This window comes from Rhinatrema bivittatum, chromosome 2 (genome assembly GCF_901001135.1).
Source record: "Rhinatrema bivittatum chromosome 2, aRhiBiv1.1, whole genome shotgun sequence".
In the NCBI taxonomy this organism is placed as follows: Eukaryota; Metazoa; Chordata; class Amphibia; order Gymnophiona; family Rhinatrematidae; genus Rhinatrema; species Rhinatrema bivittatum.
The window spans coordinates 298,119,647-298,142,655 of NC_042616.1; the positions used below are offsets into that span (position 1 = coordinate 298,119,647).

The following is a 23,009-nucleotide window of genomic DNA, read 5'->3' on the forward strand; positions in this document are numbered from 1 at the left end:
GCGCTATTGGGTGCGAAAGCCGGCAGCGATCACACCACGGAGGTGCGATGGCTGCCGGCTTTTGCAGGCCCGCCCCCCCCACTTCGCCACCCCGCCCCCCATTACCGCCAGATTTTCTAAGGTCTGCAACCTTAGAAAATCCAGGCCTAAGTGTTATAACATACCTCTCAAGCTATACTTTGTTTCTCTTTATGAGCAGAGTTTTTCCAGCTTGTGTTTATCAACTATGTACATTATACTGATCTTCCTAGGTGAGAAGGCTGAAAACTCTCCAGTGACTCCTTTAAGGACATTTAACAGAAATTTCATACTCCAAGGATCCTTGACACAAAGAACTAAAGATAGTAAGAATATTGCCAAGGAAGTAATGGTAAAGACATTTCTTTTTTTCCACTGGTGCACTTAACTATGACTGAACTGTATAAAGAAAAAAAAAAAGGCAACCAGTCTCTTTACAGATGGGTGTTTGCTAACTCATTGATTATTTTGTTGAGTTGCTGTGCTCTCATGAGAAAGAGAAAATGCCAAACATCAAGGCCAAGCACGCGAGTGGTTCTGCAAAGGAAATAGCATTTACAAAAACCTGTGAATGGTGCACACTTTCACATTTGCAAATGTTCACACTCACTAATACCATTTTTTGTGTTCTACTTTTCACTTGCGAAACCATTTGCTGAAATTATGTACAGTCGCTAATGAGCTAAAAAAAATCATTCAGATCGGCTCTCGCAATATAATAGCTATGGGGAAAAAATAACCAGAAAGTCTATAAGTCGGTATTTTGGCACAATGTGGAAATAGCACATCCTTGGCCTAAGGATTTAATGTCCTGCAATCTCAAGAAGGGAAAAACAAATAAAGAAAAAAATTCTAGAAACAAATCTTCTGCAAAAAGCAGTGTGAAGCTTGTATCTGTAAGTATTAAATATAAGAATCAGGCAAAAGTTCAGCGTTGCTTTTTTGCAAACGTTTTTGCTTGTCTTATATTTTTACTCCCGGCAATTGCAAGATATTAAATCCTTGGGCAAAAGATATGCTATTTCAGAATGATATTAGCAAGCTGATTTGCAGATTTTTTTTTTGCACTTTTTCCCCTATGTTGCTCCAGAATGTGAACCTGGCCTACTCTGTTGCAGTTCCATTGCAGCTGTGACTTAATAATGGACTAGTTTTATGTGATCTAGGCAATAGCTGCTACTCTTTGCAATTTTCAGTCTGTTCTGTAAGATCAGTGGTAGCCTAAGCATCCCCACTTGTATTTCCTGTTTCACTAATAAATACTAGGGAAGAGACTAAAATTATCTTTACATGCATGACAGCATATTGATTATTTCCCCTATATCATTTATTTTTTAGGTTACCTTAGTGCCAACATAATAACACATGTTTTGACTCTAATCCTACCTCTGAAAAATTAATCTAAGTCATTTGCTCTCCTTAACTACAAACACTATTGTGAGAGAAAATTGAGTAATTTCATAAGCCAATGTGATATTAATATATAGGATTATATATTGCAGTGACTTTAATACTTGCTATAAACAAACAGGATAAGGCTGGATTTCAGAACCTCATTTTTAGGGGTTTGTTTACAAACAGGCCAATGCAATACCTTGCGCTGTGGCCAGTGCACGGCTTAACATGTAATTGGATGAGCATTTTGGACTTGCATCCATAACCCCCAATGTAATACAGGAATTAGCGCATCCAAAATGCGGGTCCAATTGAGCACGTAGCTAATAGCGCTCACAACATGTATATTCCATGTAGATGAGGCTATTAGCTAATCCTCGTGATTCAAAAACTTTCTCGCACGCCCAATGTGCCCATTGCAGTGCAGCAAATTTTATGCTAGCCCGGGGCTGGCGTAAAGGTTATGCCGTGCTCAGGGGTCAGTGGAAAAAGAAAATACCTGCTTTCTATGATTCCACCAGTTAGTATTGTTGCGATACTAATTAGGAGCAACCACAGAAAGCAGATTGAAGTAGTAAATATATGCAGATATCTAGCATATGTGTGTTGTGGATTTCATTTTTAAAATTTGAAGTTACATGCATGAGACTCGACCCCGCCCTGTAACGCCCGTTCCCCAACCCTTTCCTGCCCCTTTATTCCTCACGTGCACACGGTTACATACGCGCATGTTCTGCTTTTTTTTTTTTTTTAATTCATGTTGCTCGCATGTGGCCCACGTATGCACCTATGTGGGCTTTTTTGTGCGAGCAACGCTTTCAAAATTGACTTGTTAGTGGATTTGATGTGCTGTATTTTGATTTAGTGCGTCCTAAATCAAAATGAAAATTAAATCCTAAAAAAAAAATGAATACAAAAAAAACAGATGAAAACTTTCCATCGGTACAACCCTATTTTATAACCTCTCACAGAGCCCAGTCATTGCAGTGACAGACCTTGACCAAGGGCCACAGACCATGATACCTACCTGGACCAGAATGCATGTACCCTGAGTCTGGCCATAATTTTTTTCTGTAAATTTTATTATGCAGCCTGTCTGTTTGGTTGTCCATGATTATATTAAAATCAACAGCCTGGCTGTTAGGTTGCAATATGCAACCTAACAGCCAGGCTGTTAGGTTGCATATTGCAACTTCAAAACCGGTGCTCAGTTTTACAACAGGTGGAAAGCTTGCAATTGCAATTTTTTGTGCCAGCATTAACCTTTAACACCAGTGCAAAGTATGTCGCAAATGAATCCACAAGGTCCTTAATGAGAACCCATATTTGAAATAAATCCTTGTCTGTTGCACAGCCATAGAAGTGCACTTTCTGAAAGAAGTTAAGTGCATGTTTCCAGCTGTCAAAAATTCGGGACCGTGTATATCTAGATCTCATTTGATGAACTATCTACCACCTTTGCAGTGGATCAGAATTCAAGCTAAGAGTCACCTGGCAGCTTCTCTATAAATGGTCGCCTAATTTTTGCTATCTTTCAGTAGCAATAGTTTTGTCATTTTATGCTTTTTGAGTCTGCAGTGGGATAAATGACCCACTGAATATCTCCTATTAGAGCTGTCCAGCTAACCATAGTCAGATAACTGTAAACATAACCATATATTCTTGTGAATATCGCCGGTTAGGTATAAAGATATCCAGCAATGATTAGCCTGATAATTTTAGACTTAACCAGCTATATTCAAAAGAATTTAGGGGCCGATGCTACATCAAACGCGGAAAGCAGGCACTAACTTTTCAGCGCCCGCTTTCTTAATGCGCACATGGCGCCGGCAAGGGGGGCGCCATGCTATAAACAAATTAGGGGGGTCACGCTAACAAGGAGGCGCTAGGGTCGCTTGCGCGACCTTAGCGCTTCCTTGCTAACGCGACCCCGCCGTGGCTGCCGGTTACGAAAACCGACGCCGGTAAACTCGGTATCGGTTTCCATAACCGGCCGTCTGCCAGTAATGAAAATGGACGCTGATAAACTCGAAAAGTCAGCACCCGCTTTCCGCGTTTGATATAGCATCGGCCCCTAAATTCTTTTGAATATAGCTGGTTAAATCTAAAATTATCAGGCTGTTTCCTCCTGACCTGAGCTGGTCTGGATACGTCAGGAAAGATGTAAACCTTATGCCCACAAAACAATATATCTTTAGATTTGAAAAACTTTTCCATAACTATCTCTTTATCTCTCTCTGAAATAAAAGAGACAAACAAAGTTGCTCTTTTATTTATGAGATCCACAGATTCCTCAAGAAAAGTGGAAATTCCAGGTGAATTTTCCCCCTCCCTCCCAGGATTGTCTCCTGTTAGGGATGGAAAATAATAAATTTTTGACACTGCTGGAACCTCATTCCAAACCAAAATTTCTTTTACATATTTAGAAAACATCTCAAATGGTGAGAGAAGCCTCGTCACTGGAAAATTTACAATGCGCAAATTTTTTTTACGCATTAAATTTTCCAGATTTTCCATATTAGAATGTAATACAATATTATCAGATGTATGCATACTTTCCAGCTTTTTTACATTTTCCATTTCCATCTTTACATTTTGAACAGATATCTCTAAATTATTCAAACTTTTCCCTTGTTCCTGTATAAGAATCTTATTTTTATTAACCACTGCTCCTAATGAAAAAATAGAGTATTAGAACTTGGGGCTACTTTCTTTTTAAAGTACCCCAGTAAATGCTTTATTAATTATCAAGGGAAAAAATTTATTTTTTCCCAACCGTTTCATTTGGAAAATTTCCTTAGAGATAAGAGTCAGGTTCAATTGGAAAACGAAGTTTCATCAATGTTAGCCCAAGAATGATACTAGACTATCTACTCCCTCCGTTTAAATATTGTATAGTAGAATTATATGATTAAAGGGCTCCCATATTATTAGTTTATATTATAGCAGCGTGTTAGTTTATGGAGAGTTGAATAACTTGTTGTTTGTATTTGGAACTTAAGGCTGCTATAATTATTTTCCTTCTATTATGTAAAAGAAATATGATTTTACATTTGTAAATGTCATGAAAAATGAATAAAGTGTAAATTATAAAAAAAAAAAAATTATCAGGCTAATCATTGCTGGATAACTTTATACCTAACCGGCGATATTCAAAAGAATATACAGTTATGTTTAAAGTTATCCGACTATGGATAGCTAGATAGCTCTAATTGGAGATATTCAGTGAGCCATTTATCCCACTGCAGACTCAAAAAGCATAAAATGACAAAACTTGGAATATGCTTTCATTACTGGCAGACGGCCGGTTATGGAAACCGATGCCGAGTTTACTGGCGTCGGTTTTCGTAACCAGCAGCCGTGGCGGGGTCGCGTTAACAATGCCAAATTTACCGGTGTCAGTCTTCATAACTCGGCGGTCTGCCGAGGTATTTTTTGTTTCTTAAGTTAAAGTTAAGTTAAAAAAAAAAGTACAGAAAAGCAGTTTTTTCTGCTTTTCTGTACTTCTTTTACATGCGCTCAGTAATTATGTGATGAGCGCTATTGCATTCACTCTGCATCGGACGTGGGTTAAATAGGCGCTAATCCCCCTATTGCATTAGGGGGTGGATTAGCACCTATTTAACCCATGTCCGAGTGTGAGTTATACAGTGCGCTCGGCCCCTTAGCCTGTTAAGTGGCAAAGCAATACATTTAGAAAAAAAATAAAGATCACAAGTGTACTGCCCCTCCCCCCCAACCTCCATTTTAGCTCCCGAGGTTTGGCCTGTGTCCTCCATAAAACCCCCTCAATATAATTTAAAAAAAATATACGGACTAAGGCTGATGTCATTCTCTGCCCCTCCCCCCACGTCCATTCCCAGGTTCAGTGTAGCTTTTAAAAATCTTTAACTTTCGAGGGCCCCCTCCATCCCTCCGTGTACCTTATTTTTAGATTATCTTCAGCCCAGATTATGGTAGTGGCCTAGCGCAATCCAGGCCTGGCACTTCTGCCATTGCTAGGTAGCGACATTGGAAGTGCAGTCTTCCAGCATAGCTTAGATAGGGTGAGAAAACATTGTAGAAATCTCATCTTTATGAGACTCTCCTCACTCCAAATGATGTCAAATCTTCACCGAGGTGTACTGTGCTTTTCGTATGTCTCACTCTGCCTGTCAAACTGGCTCCAAACCCCAAAATCACCACCAAAACCTCACCTCGAGTTAATAGCTGGCCCTCCTACAGTGATATAAATAGTTGAATACTGTGAAGGCCTCTCCCTCTCTTTCTCTCTCTCTCTCAGCCCATAAATGGTAGGGATGTGAATCGTTTTTTGACGATTTAAAATATCGTCCGATATATTTTAAATCGTCAAAAATCGTTAGAGGCGATATACAACAGGAATTCCCCCGATTTATCGTCAAAAATCGGGGGAAGGGGGAGGGGAAGGGGGAGGGGAAGGGGGAGGGCGGGAAAGCCGGCACACTAAAACATCCCTAAAACCCACCCCGACCCTTTAAAATAAATCCCCCACCCTCCCGAACCTCCCCAAAATGTCTTAAATTACCTGGGGTCCAGTGGGGGGGTCCCGTTGTGATCTTCCACTCTCGGGCCACGGGTGCGTTAATAGAAATGGCGCCGGCGCTACCTTTGCCCTGTCATATGACAGGGCAAAGGTAGCGCCGGCGCCATTTTGGTTCCTGTCCCCCAACGTCACGAGCGCAGGAGATCGCTCCCGGACCCCCGCTGGACCCCCAGGGACTTTTGGCCAGCTTGGGGGGGCCTCCTGACCCCCACAAGACTTGCCAAAAGTCCAGCGGGGGTCCGGGAGCGACCTCCTGCACTCGAATCGTATTTGCCGTATTGCATCAATAAAGTATTTGAAAAAGATAACGGCATCTATTCCTTTTGTGTTCACCTGACGGTACCATAGATCGCCTACCTCTTTGTTTTCTTGGACCAGTCCACACCCAGGCCTGTTCCTTCGGTCCCAGCAGCCAGCAAAGAAGAACCTATGCAGTTAGGCCGCAGCCACCTGACATCAAAAGAGAGAAGAACGTGGAAGAAATTAGGGCTGTGTATGTACTATGGACGAGCTAGTCATGCTGTCCAAACTTGCCCTATATGTCCAGGAAACTGGAAGACCTAAGTCCTGCGGGAGGATTCTACTTGGGTCTCACCACTCCTTCTCCTTCGCTCTCTCTTCCTATATCTTTGATCTGCGGACCCTTAGAGTACCAGACTCTTGCCCTAATTGCCTCCGGGGCAGGAGGTAATTTTATTCTTCAACCATTAGTGGAGCACCTACGGATCTCCACTTCCACTATGTAGCCTGCACTATTTCTTTCATCCATCCATGTAGAGCCCTTACCGGGTGAAGTAACACTACGTACCGAACCAGTGTGTCTACGGACCGGTGCCCTCCATTCTGAGACCATCTCCTTCTTTGTTTTAGAGACGACCATGCACCCTATAGTACTGGGATTACCTTGGCTGCAGCAGCATATGCCTCAATTCAATTGGGCTACACTGGAACTGTCAAGATGGGGTCCAGACTGCCATGATAAATGCCTGATGGAGGTAGCTCTGAAACCCTGTAGGCCTACCACCCCAGTAATGCCAGGGTTGCCGCCTCAATATGCATCTTTCCAAGATGTCTTTTCAAAAAAAGCTGCAGATGTACTTCCGCCTCACAGACCTTATGACTGCGCTATTAATCTGAAGCCTAATATGGAGCCACCCAAGGGTAGAGTGTACCCCCTGTCCATGGCAGAAAATAAAGCCATGTCCGAATATATTCAGGAAAACCTCCAAAAAGGCTTCATAAGATCATCCACGTCCCCTGCTGGCACAGGCTTTTTCTTTGTGGGCAAAAAGGACGATACACTACGTCCGTGTATAGATTACAGAGGCCTCAATGAAATAACAATAAAGGATCGCTACCCTCTGCCTCCGATATCAGAGCTATTTGACAGACTACAAGGAGCTCAAATATTTTCCAAACTGGATCTGAAAGGAGCCTATAATTTACTTCGCATTTGAGCTGGTGATGAGTGGAAGACGGCCTTCAACACTCAGGACGGCCACTTTGAATATCTAGTGATGCCCTTTGGCCTGTGCAACGCCCTGGCTGTCTTTCAAAATTTAATGAACAACATTTTCCCGAGATCTCCTCTATAAGTGTGTTGTTATTTACTTGGACAACATCTTGATTTTCTCTCGAGACATGACCACTCATCTGGAGAATGTTAAGAGAGTACTACAGAGACTCCGTGAGAACCATCTCTACGCCAAGCTATCCAAATGTGAATTTCACAAAGAGTAAGTGCCTTTCTTAGGCTACATCGTCTCCAATCAAGGCTTTCAAATGGATCCACAGAAGCTGGAGAGTATCCAGAAATGGGTGCAACCCACCGGGTTAAAAGCTCTCAGATGCTTCTTAGGTTTCACCAACTATTACAGGACCTTCATCAAGAATTACTCTTCACTTACAGTGCCGCTTACAACTATGACGAAGAAAGGTGCCAATGTTGCTAATTGGTCTCCAGAGGCTATAGCTGCATTCCAGAAACTAAAAGATGCCTTTTCAAGCAAGCCGTGTCTTCGACACCCAGATCCCTCAAAGCCTTTCATCGTGGAGGTCAATGCCTCAGACGTTGGCATAGGGGCCGTATTAAGCCAGGCTGGTGATTCTAAGGTTCCACAACCATGCTCATTCTTCTCCTGTCACTTCTCTCCTGCAGAAAAAAATTACAGAATAGGAGATAAGGAGCTTCTGGCTATTAAGATGGCATTCGAAGAATTACGCCCTTGGCTCAAAGGAGCGCAACATCAAGTAACTGTCTTCACACACCATAAGAATCTGGAGTACCTCCGCCACGCACAGCGCCTGAATCATAGACAAGCGAGATGGTCTCTGTTTTTCAACAGATTCAACTTTGTGCTCAAGTACCGCCCTGGAGATAAGAATATCAGAGCTGATGCTCTATCTCGCTCATTCCTCTCCAAGGACATTCTAGAGGAACCGCAACACACCATTGATCCAGAGAAGGTCATATTGGCAGCTACCCACTCAGTACCTGCAGAAAAGACCATAGTACCCAAGAACCTCAGAAAGAAGTTATTGGCTTGGGCCCACGACTCTAAACTTTCAGGACACCCTGGCCAACTTAGAACCCTGTCTAAACTTCAGACCTATTACTGGTGCCCACCATGAAGGGAGACACATTCTCCTACGTCGCTTCCTGTGCAAACTGCACTAAACAGAAGATGCCGCTGGGTCATCCATGGGGTCTACTCCAACCCTTGCCAGTGCCAGAAGAACCATGGACACATATTGCCACAGACTTTGTGGTTGATTTACCATTTTCAGGAGGAAACAACACCATTTGGGTAACCGTAGATCGGTTCTCGAAAATGGCTCATTTTATGGCTCTCCAGGTTTACCCACCGCCATGGAGCTCGCCAAGCTATTCATTACGCACATCTTCCGCCTGCATGGCTTACCTAAGCACATAGTCTCCGATCGAGGAGCCCAAGTCACGGCTAACTTCTGGAAGGCACTATGTAAGAAGTTTGATATTTCCCTCGACTTCACATCGGCATATCATCTTCAATCCAACGGGCAAACAGAGAGGATGAACAGGACTCTCAAGCAGTTCATTCGTGCTTACGTTAACACTCGTCAGAATGATTGGACTGAACTGTTGCCCTGGGCAAAATTTGCCATTAATTCTCATCCAGCAACATCCACTGGATCAACACCATTCGAAGTGGTCTACGGACGACTACCACTGCCACTTCCACTTTATTAGTGTCATCCCCGGCAGCTCAATCTACTGCCAAAGATATCCAACAACTTTGGACTCAGACAAAAGAGATGCTTGTTAAAACAGGACTTCAAGCAAAGAAAGGATATGATACCCATCTCTGTAAGGCTCCAGACTTCAAGCCAGGTGATAAAGTCTGGCTTTCCACGAAGCACTTAAGATTTAAACTTCATTCAGCTTGCTTTGCTCTGCGTTTCATTGGACCATTTTCCATTCTCCGACGACTGGGCACCCCCCCCCCCCCCTCAGTCTGAAGCTACCATCTACTTTAAAGATCCACAATGTATTCCACTTCTCACTATTGAAGCCATTGATCCTTAGTGAGTTCTCCAACAAGATACCTGATGTTACACCTATAGATGCAGAAGAAGACATCGAATATAAAGTAGATGCAGTTCTCAATGTGAGAAGACGAGGCAGAGTATGGAAATACCTCCTGTCATGGGATGGGTATGGCCCTGAAGAAAACTCTTGGACACCAATGTCTAATATCCTGGATAAAGAGATGCTACAGGACTTTCATCACTTGCATCCTCGAAAACCAAGACCTGGTAGGAAACAGTGTGGACACCCTTTGAAGATGGGTACTGTTGCATCTGTCGGTCCTCGACGGCTTCGCCCCATTTGCCTCACCTTATTCACGGCTCCTCCCACTTACCTGGGCAAGATGGCTACTGCCACGTCTACAAGCTGACTTCTCTGGCATCCCCGGAATGGCTATGGTGCAGCCTCCCGCCATTGCTCCTCCCAGGTACCTACTAGGGTGCGCATGTGCGCGCAACCCACGTCTTTGTACCACCCTTGGTGCGAACCTCAAGGGCGTTCTCTCATGCTGACGTCACGCCATCCGGGTATATTACCTTCACTCATTTACTAGCTCCCCGAGTTAGCAAGGACTCAAATCCGTTCTTGTCTACACTACTCTGCCACCTCCGTGCTGCCGCAGGCAGCTCTCTCTCTCTGCCTTTCGGGGTATTTGCTAACCTGGGTAACCGCTCCTTGGGGGCCCTCTGCTTTATTTCAGGTGCCTTACAGGGAACAGGTACTCGCTCCTCGAGGGCCTGCTCTCCCTGCCTCGGTGCCTGTACCTTCTAAACAGACCTGGTGGAATTGCATATCAACAGCAAACACCTAGTGAGTTCTCTAACTCTCAGTCTATCTCATCCACAGTATCTCCTCGCTGGGAGACCTGCTGCGGAACCTCCTGATGTTATCAAGGAGAGAAGGGCTCCCTCTGCCGAGGTCCCTGAGACTGCACCTACAAGACTGCCTCACTACTGCCACCTTTGGTGGTTCACTTCATGCTGTGCAGTAAAAGAACTCTTGTGTTTGTGTCGTACGAGTCTAGCCCAGTGCTGTGGCTCCTCACGGGGCTCCTCCCCGTGGGCGTGGTCACCTCCACAGCACCCAAGGATTCACAAACACAAATAATTATAACAGATGTTGATGAGCATGCCGCCACTTTTATACTACTTTATTGGATGTATGCTGCATATGCTGAGGTGACGTCAGATGCACACTTTGCATGTGCATTTCTCTTCTCGAATGCGGGAATGAGCACATTTAATTTCAAAAACACACTGTACATATTTTTCTACCATCCTCAAAGTTCCATGGTCTTTGGGCGCCAAATTATATAACCCTTAGTGGAGTGTTTTACCTCCCAAGGGCACACAATTTTATTTATATTTTCTGGGGCTGTTCCGGCTAAACATTCACTCCCAAGTTTACTCTTAATCCCTGGTGGGGGGACTCTTTTTATGGAGGGGAAGCTCTCGCTTATGGCCTAGATGATGAAAAGAGGTCACCAGTATGTGTGCTGTACTTTAAGTGCTTCTTATGGGGTAAGAGGCTTTAAGAACTCAGACAGGATCAGGTCTGGGTGTTAAATTAAATTTTTCTGATTCATAATGTTAAATAAAACCACTTATCCGAAATGATGTGTGTACATCTGACTGTAGTTACAAGGTTTTCTTTCGGTGTAGGTAGGTGTCCTTATTACAGACCTCTGGGAAGAGCCCATGATGTGGGAATCCTATTGGAGGGGTCCCCTTTGCTTTGCACAAATAGACATCTTATTTCCTGTAGATACCTAGCCTGTCCTGATTTCAGGGGTGGAAATCTGGATGGGATCTCCTTCTCTTGTCCTTTCTTCCTTTGGCTATGCTGTTACTTCAGGTGATTTCTCCTGTGGAAAAATCTGGGGACCAGGCTATTAATCCTGCACTGAAATCCCAATGGGGAAGGGAGATCAAAAAACCTTCCCATTACTCTTAAAGTCCAAAAAATACTTTAAATCTTAATTTGGATAGATATCTACCATCACAGTCTCTTGCAGTAGGATCCATCACTGGTGCTTGCCTACCTAGGGAGTAGAGTAGACTCACAGGTCTTTGGTCCCCTGAAAAGAGCCCCTTCACCCCAAAAGGCATCAGGCTTAAAAGTCTATCTCACTGTAAATTATAAGAAGGACCCTCTGGCACAGAGTGTGTGGTGAGATATCTCTTCTAAAAGAAAACTCCTTTGGGCAAGGCCTGGAGGCCCTACCAGAGTGTGGAAAAAAAATACGCTTACTCTGTAGCTGTTCTCTCTAATTGAACCCCCCCCCCCCCCGAGTCTTAAAATGGAGGGCTAAATAGCATTGAGTCACCCAATCCAAAGCCTCCTAGTGGGAGGGCCTGAAGGGATGGATGGCTCCCTATCTAAGTGTGTTCTGAAGGACAGGGGTAGTGGCATCTAGTGGCCAGACCAGGAGGATCTGCCACGCTTGGTTGAACAATTTTGTCAGATAAATATAATGCAAGTATAGCAATGCTGGATACCATAAAATTCTCCAATATTTCTAAATGTGCACATGAAGATCCCTGGTGGAGCCCATTCTGTAGCAGTGCAGTGGCAGTCTGAGGTTTTCTTTCCCGTGTCTTTGATACTCAAGTCTCAACCAGCCCATTAGTCTCTGACTTAAAATCCCTCTGGGTATAATTCCAAACTTATTCTCATGGCTCCTCCATGCAGTTTCATGGGGCAGTACCAGCCTGCTCATTAATGCAGTAGAGACAGAGTTTCTGGTGAACCCAGGCAGCGCTAGTAGGTTTATTTTTTTCTCTCTCTACAGAGCTGCCTTCTACTCAAACAGGCAGAACAGGGCACAAAACTACCTTCTAATGTGTATACCCCTCCAGATAAACTCTGATCACTTATCTACTGTTTTTTCCATGGGACAGGGTGCATCAGTCAGATGCTCTTTCAATCCAAGGTGTGGGTAGGTGAAGATACTCCCCTCCGGTCTCTGGATTTTTTGAACTGCTGGTGAGCAGCTCTTTCACCTCCTACCATGGCAGGAAAATGGCTCTCCTCATCCCTCACTGCTGGCTTATCTTCCCTGTGCCCTCTTTTGCCCCGAGGATTCAAAAACTCCAAAATATGCTGCTTTTTTTCCCATCCCTCGCTGATGCCAGAGGGTCTACAGCTCCCATTGGTTCCTGATGTCAGCTGACTTCTTGTTCTCTGTGCAGTTTCTCCCCTACAGTTCATTTCTTTCACCTGTTAACCCTTTAGTTCTGCAGACAGCAGCTCAAAAATATAAAAGCAACTCATTTAGCTACTTTTTTATTTCTCAGCCAGGGCAAGTATCAGGCTGGAATGCTGCACAACTTTTAGTTTTTACCACAAACAGGGCCAATTAGAAACCCTAGGCTCAGTAAAACAAGGCTGAAGCACCACTCAAAGAGGAAAAAACAACCCAGTTTGGCTTCCTGTCCCAATTCTTAGAACTGATATAGTATAAGCTCAGGGCCTATTTCAAAAATATGGTGTATTTTCCCTGCTGCTTTTTATTTTGAATTATTGGTTCACCATAATTTGCAAATGTTTAGAATCTTAAAGGTGAATTTTCAAAGGCTACATGTAAAAATGAGCATATCAATGAGTAAACAGCCTCTACTCTCATGGGTGATAACTTTCAAAGGGGTGCGCGGGCGCATATTGATATATGTGCATTGGTGCGCATATGTTATAAAATAGCCTGGGCGCACATATGTGTGTGCCCTATTTTACAGCTGGGCGTGCACAGATGCACACATCGGGTATGAGCCAAGTAAGTGGGGGAATCTTATAACCGGCGCTCATCCACACCAGGACCAGTTTCACCAGTTCATCCACCAGTTCACCCAGTCTAGAGCTAGGTCCTCCTAGTTTAATAGTCTGCAGTCCCCCTAGTTATCCCAGATTCTTTAAAGCCCTCAGAAATGGCTGGGTTGGTTTTTTTTAAGTTACACCACCTCCATTGTTGTGGGAGTCTCAATTTAGTGGACCCTTGGGCCGATCTGCTGGAGACTAGGAAAAGATGGACAATGTCTCTGATGAACAGCGGGCCGGGAGGCAGATGTTCAGGTGGGACGTAGATGCTCTTCACCCTGGAAGCTGGTGCTCCCCTGGGAGGAGCCCATAGGAGCCCAACCGCTGGGCTTAGGTGGCTTCACCCTTGGAAGCCGAAGCCCCCCCGGGAGGAGCCCATAGGGGCCCGGCCGCTGGGTCTTAGGCGGGTTGTGGATCAGGACAGGTAACTTGAACCAGACTAGGACAGTAGTGATACTGTAACTGGGTACGGGTTCTGGAACCAGGCAGGAACTGTAGCAGGCTCGGGTACTGGAACCAGGCAGGAACTGTAGCAGGACTCGGGTGCTGGAACCAGGAAGGAACTGAGCAAGACTCGGGTACTGGAACCAGGCAGGAACCAAGCAGGTACTGTAGCAAGCATGCAGGAACCAAGCAGGTACTGTAACAGGCAGGCAGGAACCAAGCAGGTACTGTAGCAGGAACCGTAGCCAAGCAGGTCACTCCGGGGCGCAAGGCAACAGGAAACCAGAATGCTAACCTGTTGCAAGGCAAAGACTGGATGGCCGCAGCCAGCTTATCAAGGCCGCGGCGTCTGACGTCAGGAATTAGGCGGAGTCAGCACTGGCAGGAAACTGGCTACAAAGGCGCCCAAGTTGGCGCGCGCGCCTAGGAACAGGGCATCCACCAGAACCTTCACGGTGACACCACCCCAGCAGGGACACCACCAAACAGGCCGCAAGCAAGGACTCCGGAGGCGGGAGCAGGTCCGGGAATCAAGAGGTAAGGGCCTGGCTGCGGTGCTCGCGGCCAGGACCGCAACAGTACTTCCCCTCTTACGCCCCTCTTAGCCGGTCCGGGTTTACTGGGGTGATCCAAATGAAACTGCAGAAATAAGTCCTTGTCGAGGATATTACGGGCCAGCTCCCAAGAGTTGTTCTCGGGTCCGCAACCCTCCCAGGCAAGCAAGTATTCCCATCGGCGTTGATGGAACCAGACATCCAAAACTTCACGTACTTGATATGTAACCTCGTCCGGTACTGAAGGGTCCGAGGGTTCAGGAGCCCTGGAATGGTATCTGGACAACACAAGAGGCTTCAACAATGACACGTGGAACACATCATGTATGCGCATGGAAGAGGGTAGGCGTAGACTGTATGAGACCGCTCCCACTCGTTCGGCGATTCAGAAAGGCCCACAGAATTTCGGGGCTAGTCTTCGAGAGGGAATACGTATCTGTAGATTTCTGGTGCTAAGCCAGACACGGTCTCCTGGGAGGAAGATAGGTTCTGGTTGACGATGCCTATCCACCCACTTCATGGCGGACAGGGCAGCTTTACGGATCTTTTCCTGGGTAGAGTTCCACAAGGCACCGAGCTAGTGAGTTGAGAGTTGCACTGCCGGGAGTGCACTAGGTTCAGGCGAAGGTAGAGGCAGACGAAGTTGCTTCCCATAAACAATGAGGAACGGGGAACTTCTCGTAGCAGTATGCGTGTGATTATTATACGAGAACTCCGCCCAAGGGAGTAGCTTGGCCCAATTATCTTGTCGTTCGCTCACAAAGGCACGGAGAAACGTCTTCAGGGTTCGATTTGTTCGTTCTGTTTGCCCATTGCTCTGAGGATGGAATGCAGATGAAAGACTAAGTTGCACATTAAAGCGCTTACATAGGGCTTTCCAATAGCGGGCTGTAAACTGTGGTCCTCGATCGGAGACGATATCCTGTGGAAGACCGTGAAGTCTAAAGATGTGCTGAGAGAACAGACCAGCTAGGTCAGGGGCAGAAAGAAGTTTTGGCAAGGGAACAAAGTGCGCCATCTTGGAAAAATCGGTCCACGGTTACTCAGATGACCGAATTACCTCCTGAGACAGGAAGATCCAAGACGAAATCAGTGGAGATATGTGTCCAAGGCTCCACCGGGATGGGCAATGGTTGCAACAAGCCCCTGGGCTTCCCGAGGAGCGGTTTTTGAACCACACAAGTAGGACATGAGCCCACAAAAGCTTGGACGTCTTGTCTCACCGTTGGCCACCAGTAGAAACGGTTTAACAAATCTAACGTCCCTTTCCAACCAGCATGGCCCCCAGTGAGGGAGTCATGGGCCCAAGCAAGGACTGCTCTCCTGGAGCGACACGGAACAACGGTCTTCCCTTGGGAGGACACCAAAGTTGCAGCAAGGGTGACTTTTTCAGGGTCCAAGATATACTGAGGTGTATCAGGGATCTCTTCGACCTCAGAAGAGTGTGAGAGCGCGTCAGCTCGAACATTCTTAGAGCCGGGTCGGTAGCGTAAGGTAAAGTCAAACCGATCAAAAAACAGCGACCATCGGACTTGTCTTGGATTCAGACATTGGGCTTGCTTCAAGAATGCTAGGTTTTTGTGATCGGTGTAAATCGTGACTGGGTGGTTGGCTCCCTCCAACCACTGTCTCCATTCTTCCAGGGCAAGTTTCATGGCTAGCAACTCTTTGTCACCTACACTGTAGTTGCTCTCAGCCGGGGAGAATTTCCTTGAGAAATATGAACAGGGCAACAGCTGTCCAGAATCAGAGTACTGGCTCAGTACGGCCCCCACGGCCACACTGGAGGCATCAACCTCCACAACGAAGGGCCAGCTGGGATCTGGATGATGAAGGCAGGTATCTAGTAAGAAGGATTCCTTGAGAGCCTCAAAAGCTTGGCAGGCAAAAGGAGGCCAATCCACTGCGTTAGCCCCCTTTCGGGTGAGGGCAGTTAACGGAGTCACAATACGGGAGTAGTTGGGGATAAAGTGACGGTAGAAATTAGAAAAGCCGAGGAAGTGTTGCAATGCTTTAAGACCCCTGGGCAGGGGCCAATTATTAATAGCCGCCACTTTCTCAGGATCCATTAGAAAGCCTGCTGCAGAGACTATGTAGCCTAGGAACGGCAAGGAGGTCTTCTCAAAACTGCACTTTTCCAGTTTCGCGTATAGACCGTGCTCCCTAAGTACCTGGAGCACTTGGCGGACATGTTGACGATGTGACGGCAAGTCCTGGGAGTAGACTAACATGTCATCGAGGTAAACAATTACACAGGTGTTCAGAAGGTCCCACAACACCTCATTCATCAGGTGCTGGAACACCGCCGGGGCATTACATAAGCTGAAAGGCATCACGAGATACTCGTAATGCCCGTCTCAGGTATTAAACACGGTTTTCCACTCATCTCTGGGACAGATTCTGACCAAATTATAGGCTCCTCGTAAGTCCAACTTTGTGAAAATCTTCGCACCTTGAAGCCGATCAAGGAGCTCCGGGATTAACGGGAGCGGGTAGCGGTCTCACTTGGTAATCGAATTTAGGCCTCGATAGTCTATACACGGCTTCAGTGAGCCGTCTTTCTTGCTGACAAAAAAGAAACCCGCCCCTGCAGGCGACTTGGACGGGCAGATAAACCCCTTGGCCAAATTCTCTGCAACGTACTCGGACATGGCCCAGGTCTCAGGTATGGATAAGGGATAAACCTTCCTCGAGGGGGCATGGTACCAGGTAGCAAGTCAATAGCACAGTCATACAGACGGTGCTGCGGAAGGATCTCTGCCTTGGTCTTGGAGAATACATCGGTGAAGTCCTCATAAGGTGCAGGGGGACCCACAGCAGAGTGCATCAGCGGAAGTGAGAGGGTCCAAGGCACCTTCATACAATTAGCTGGCAGAAGGGACTCCATTTAACAATCTGTAGCGTATCCCACTGAATCGTGGGCGAGTGTTTCTGTAACCACGGCAACCCTAGGACCACAGGGTGGACAGCCTTATCCAGTACTAGGAAGGCTATCTCCTCTGAATGGATCGCCCCGGTGCGGACCATAATGGGTGCCCTGGACAGCTGGACAGGACCAGGAAGGAGCGTCCCCTGGATCGAGGTAATTCATAACGGGACCTCCCGTCTATGCGTAGGGATTCGCAACTGGGAGACTAAGTAGTACAGGATGAAATTACCTCCGGCTCCAGAGTCCAGGAACGCCATCGTCTCAAAGGAACCTCCTAGGTATTCCAGAGTAACAGGAACAGTGCATTGAGGAGCTGTAGCACAGCCTAGGAGGAGCTCCTCCCAACCTCCTAGGCTTTGGCGTTTTCCGTACGCTCCTGGCAGCGTGCCAAGAAGTGGCCCTTCTGGCCACAATATAAACACAACTTCAACGAATGGCGATGCTGTCTTTCTTCAAGGGAAAGCGGGGCCCATCCCAGCTGCATGGGTTCGCTGGTGGGGACATCTGGACGAAAGCTCTTAAGAGAGGGCGCAGGTCTCGGCCCACGAGCCTGACTATGGCAAGAAGAGCGCTGCTCCTTGGCCCATTGTTGTAGGCGGCGGCCTATGTGAGCAGCCAACTCGATCAAGGCATTGAGGTCTTCCGGCAAATCTCGAGCCGCAATCTCATTCTTAATGCGACCGGAAAGGCCTTCCAGGAAGATGGCCTTAAGACTACCATCCTGCCAACCTACTTCCTGGGCTAAAGTCCGAAACTCCATTGCATTGTCTGTCAAGGAGCGAGCCCCTGACGAAGTTGCAGCAGATCAGACGTAGCCGTGGCTACTCGGGCGGGCTCATCAAAGGCCTGGCGAAAGTTCGTTATGAACAATTGTAAATCTGTTAGTGAAGAATCATTGTTTTCCCAAAGGGGAGAAGCCCATATCAAGGCTTTCCCATTGAGCAAGGACAGGATGTATGCCACTTTCACTGCATCCGAGGGAAACTGCCAAGGCAACAAGGAGAACCGTACAAAACATTGGTTCAGGAAGCCGCGGCAGGTCCTTCAATCACCAGCGTAGCGGGAGGGTGCTGGCAACTGAGTCACCGATGAATCTTGGGCCTCGGGTACTGGTTCTGGGGCAGAAGAGGCCCGGGCATCCAGTCGGGCCAACAACTCCCCTACCAAACCAGTGAGGACCTCGAGGTATTATTGCTGATACTGCAGCTGCTGGGCCAACCCTGGCAGGTCCAAGAGAACAGGCGCATCCGCCGAGTCCATGGCCTTGCAATCTGTTGTGGGAGTCTCAGTTTACTGGACCCTTGGGCAGACCTGCTGGAGACTAGGAAAAGATGGACAATGTCTCTGATGAACAGAAGGCCGGGAGGCAGATGTTCAGGTGGGACGTAGATGCTCTTCACCCTGGAAGCTGGTGCTCCCCCGGGAGGAGCCCATAGGAGCCCAACCGCTGGGACTTAGGTGGCTTCACACTTGGAAGCCGAAGCCCCCCTGGGAGGAGCCCGTAGGGGCCCAGCTGCTGGGACTTAGGCGGGTTGTGGATCAGGACAGGTAACTGGAACCAGACTAGGACAGTAGTGATACTGTAACTGGGTACGGGTTCTGGAACCAGGCAGGAACTGTAGCAGGACTCGGGTACTGGAACCAGGCAGGAACTGTAGCAGGATTCGTGTACTGTAACCAGGCAGGAACTGTAGCAGGACTCGGGTACTGGAACCAGGCAGGAACCAAGCAGGTACTGTAGCAAGCAGGCAGGAACCAAGCAGGTACTGTAGCAGGCAGGCAGGAACCAAGCAGGTACTGTAGCAGGAACGGAGCGACGTAGCCAAGCAGGTCACTCCAGGGCGCAAGGCAACAGGAAACCAGAATGCTAACCCATTGAAAGGCAAAGGTTGGATGGCCGTGGCCAGCTTATCAAGGCCGTGGCGTCTGATGTCAGGAATTGGGCGGAGTCGGCACTGGCAGGAAACTGGTTACAAAGGCGCCCAAGTGGCGCGCGTGCCTAGGAAGAGGATGTCCACCAAAACCTTCACGGCGGTGCCGCCCCAGCGGGGACACTGCCAAACAGGCCGCAGGCCAGGACTCCGGAGGCGGGAGCAGGTCAGAGAATCAAGAGGTAAGGGCCTGGCCGCGGTGCTCGCGGCCAGGACCGCAACATCCATAACAAAAATATATATAATATAGTTGATAAAATTCTAAGTTATCCAGGTAAATCTAGCCAGTTAATTTTACCAAGATATTTAGCTATAATTAGCTGGATAACTTTGGCTGAGTATATTTAGCAGGAGATTTGTCCCTACTGACTATTCGTTACAAGTTATCTGGCTGTCTTTAGCCAGATAATTTGTCAGTTCCCTGGCTTACCGAATATAGACCTCAATGTTGTTTCACACCTCTGCAGGGATATCTGAAGAATAGACTTGCAAAGCCCCAAATGCCAATGAAATCTATGATCAAAATCTTTCTTGTTGCGATGGTAGTGGTGTGTGTGTGGGGGGGGGGGGGGGTAAGGGTCAGGAGGTGGTTCATAGAAGACACTACAATCTTCAAGCAGTCCAATTTTTATTACCACCAATACAGTAATAAACATTTTAAACATGTCTGTTGTGTCAAACATTTTAATAAATATTTCTTTTGCTGTTCTTTTGTTTTACTTTTTCTTCCAGAAACCAGCCAGAGGACCTACTATAATGTATTAGTAACGCAAAAACTTTACTGCCAATAACACACTGCCTAAGGCTGTACACAAGAGTGCCTTCATTTTACAGCCATTGTACAGATGTCCAATGAAAAATGGATCCCTCAAGACCCTACAATGCAGCCATAATAGGGCTTTGTTTGGATACCTCACTGAGAACGCTGTCCAAGTCTTCAGCATTGCAATCAAACTGAAACGCTGCCTTAAATTCTCAATAGACTCCCAAAAGGATACCGCGTTTCATAAGCAAGGCTTCACTTTTTAAGATGCACTTTTTTGTCAATAGTACTCAAGTATATTGTCTTTTAGAAAAGTATGTTTTTGTATACTTAATTATACATGATGTGACAAAGGAAAGACAAATGTTAGTCCCAAATGGAGATGTTCTGACTCTGTGCTTTTCGCATGTTTATCTATCTTGTGATCATTATGATAAATTTCATTTTAAGTAGGCATTTGTTGTCCACCAATTTGGACTAAAGCTGATAATTTAAAAAAAATGCGCAAATTAAAGCCCTCTTTGAGGAAAGGAAGAGAGGGAGAGAGTGGTATAACTCCTGCCACCAGTTCAGGAGACACAAGCCCCTTATCACCAAATCAAGAGCTATAACTCCTCCTGCCATGTTAAGAGGCTTAGTGGAAATGCCTCTTTTTAGATGACCTCTATTTTCAAAAGTCTTTCTCCCATTGTTTTCCTATAGCAAAAATATTTTTAAGCCATTTTTGAAAGACCAGTTGGTTTTGTTACAGCACGACAATGTAATTTGCCATATCAAATACTATTTTATGTCATAGAGCATCATGCTGTGTCTTTTATGATGCCATGTCATGTCGTAATTCATGCGTAAACAGTTGCCAGAGGTGGAAGAACACATGCTTGAGCCTCCCGGTTTGACAGTATTACCATTGCTTCCAGAGAGTTTGAGAAAATAAAGTCAATGTAGAATTCAGATCACTGTTACTTACATAAAATACTTTTTCATAATTAAAGCAGATTTAAAACTTTTATTCTGGTGCTTATCATCCACACATCAGGGATTTATGCACTGGAAAAGAAAGAACCTGACAATCTGATTGACCTTCTAAGGTTTGCTTAGTGCATATATGTTACTATATATCGAAATAAGTGGTTTGAAAAAAACCCTAAACTTTTTCTGAAGTTCGACTTAAATTGTTTGAAAAAGCAAACTGAAAATATAATAGCACATTGCCAATATTTTTTGTTTAAATTATATATATATGTGGGGCGGGTAATTTTCAGCTACCCACACAGGGCTAAAGTTTGCATGTACAGAGTACACACAGAGTTTAGGCTGAGTTTTAAAAGTGAGCTTATGCACAATAGTCCACTTTGATAATGTTCGGGGGTAAACCAGTGCTGGCATACACACATACATTTGCACCTGCTTCCAAGCTGGTGGTGATGTGTGCAGGCAGATTTACACACATACTTTCAAAAACCAAATGTATGTGGTAAATGGTTTACTTGCCCTAACTCTGCCCCTGTGGAATGCCTCTTTGTTGTACCAATTGAGCACATACATTCACGTGCACTAGACCCTGATTGATTTTCAAAATACCCCTTACACTCCTCTAAACCAGAGTTGTATGCGTATAAGTTGTTTTGAAAATCAAGCCCATTGTGTCCCAGGATTCAGTGGACCTTGTATAGTGAGGAGCATAACATGGTCAGACATATATTCTTCAATAGGTAGTTATCAATACATGCAAAACATTTGTCAGGATCAGCAAGCATGTGCGTAATATAGAAGTATCAATATATATATAGTGTGCCCATTAGTCAAGATCCACCTTATTTTCATTATGCCTGCTGTTCTCTTTAGTTACATTTTAACCAGAAATATTTATGAATGGATTTAGGATCCTACTGAAGCCTGTAATCTAGTAAATCAGTTAACAAAATAGAATGTCATAACAAAATTATAATTACTCATGACCTAGATTGCCAACATGTTCTCCCATTTTATGTCAATGACAAACATGATCTCTTGCAACTAAGGGTATCTGAACTATTTACTTATTATGTACCTTAGCAAAGTTCATTTAATGCAGATATACGTGATAAACTCTCATGAAATGTGATTGATCGTGGTCTGCATATCTGTCTAATAATATTACCTACTACATGTAATATCAAATCTGAATGGAATGATGTTTCAGACAACTATTTTGTCCTGTTAATGTGATTAAAAATTAATTTCAACTAGAATGGTTTTCATAACAAGCATGAAAAGCAGCTACTGTTGTGTTCCAATGTTAAAATATTAAGTCTTCTTAAATAAGAAATGTGTATTGTGGTAAGTACTGCAAAACAAAAACCCTGTTATATGGTATTTGAATTTTTACAGAAGGTTTACTTGTGCCAAATATGTGCAAATAATTATTTACTGTATTACAAAGTATAAAATACATATAGCACACAAAGAATTATTTTGTCATCAAGTAATTTTAATCTTTAGTTTTAATATTTATTAAGATTAATTTTTTATAAATGAAAATATTTTAATGTTTAAAAATAATTGAGACTTCATGGAAAAGGTCTGATTGATTCTGGGAGAAAGCTCAAATTGCTTTCAATTGTATAGTCTCAGAGAAAAATGCTAGATTAGGTGTAAATTGTAAACAAGCATTATAGGACTTGATTCAATAAAAGAAAAAAAATGCATCAATGACCTCTTCTTCAAGACTTATCAAAGAGAATATTTCTAAACAAATTAAAACAATACCCTCCAGTCCTAGCACCTCACTCTTATCCACATAGCCACTTCAGTTATGTTATCTCTCCTAACCATTTATCATCATGCCATTCTTTGCTTTATATCCAAACTCTACCACATATTAAAGCATGTTGTTACTGACATAATTAAAACATCCATCTCGTCCGAGTTGGGCTCTGCTTTCCTTTAAAAGGAGCCAATGAAATCTTAATAAAATAAAATCCAGTTAAATATATATATATATATATATATATATATATATATTGCAAGAACCATGCTCACCACTCTTTC

At 45.0% G+C, this 23,009-nt stretch overlaps 1 protein-coding gene across 5 annotated transcripts in view; it reads left to right on the forward strand.

Moving 5' to 3' along the window:
• Positions 1-22,210, forward strand: part of MYRIP (myosin VIIA and Rab interacting protein) — a 627,821-nt gene extending 605,611 nt beyond the window's left edge. For 4 of the 5 annotated variants that reach the window (XM_029589668.1, XM_029589670.1, XM_029589666.1 and 1 more), the window contains exons 16-17: positions 252-370; positions 19,949-22,210. In XM_029589668.1, coding sequence (XP_029445528.1) covers positions 252-370; positions 19,949-19,981 — 152 coding nt within the window. In that variant the 3' untranslated portion in view covers positions 19,982-22,210. The remainder of the gene's footprint in view (positions 1-251; positions 371-19,948) is intronic. The other variant, XM_029589671.1, reaches the window with a different exon arrangement.
• The last annotated feature ends 799 nt before the right edge of the window (positions 22,211-23,009 follow it).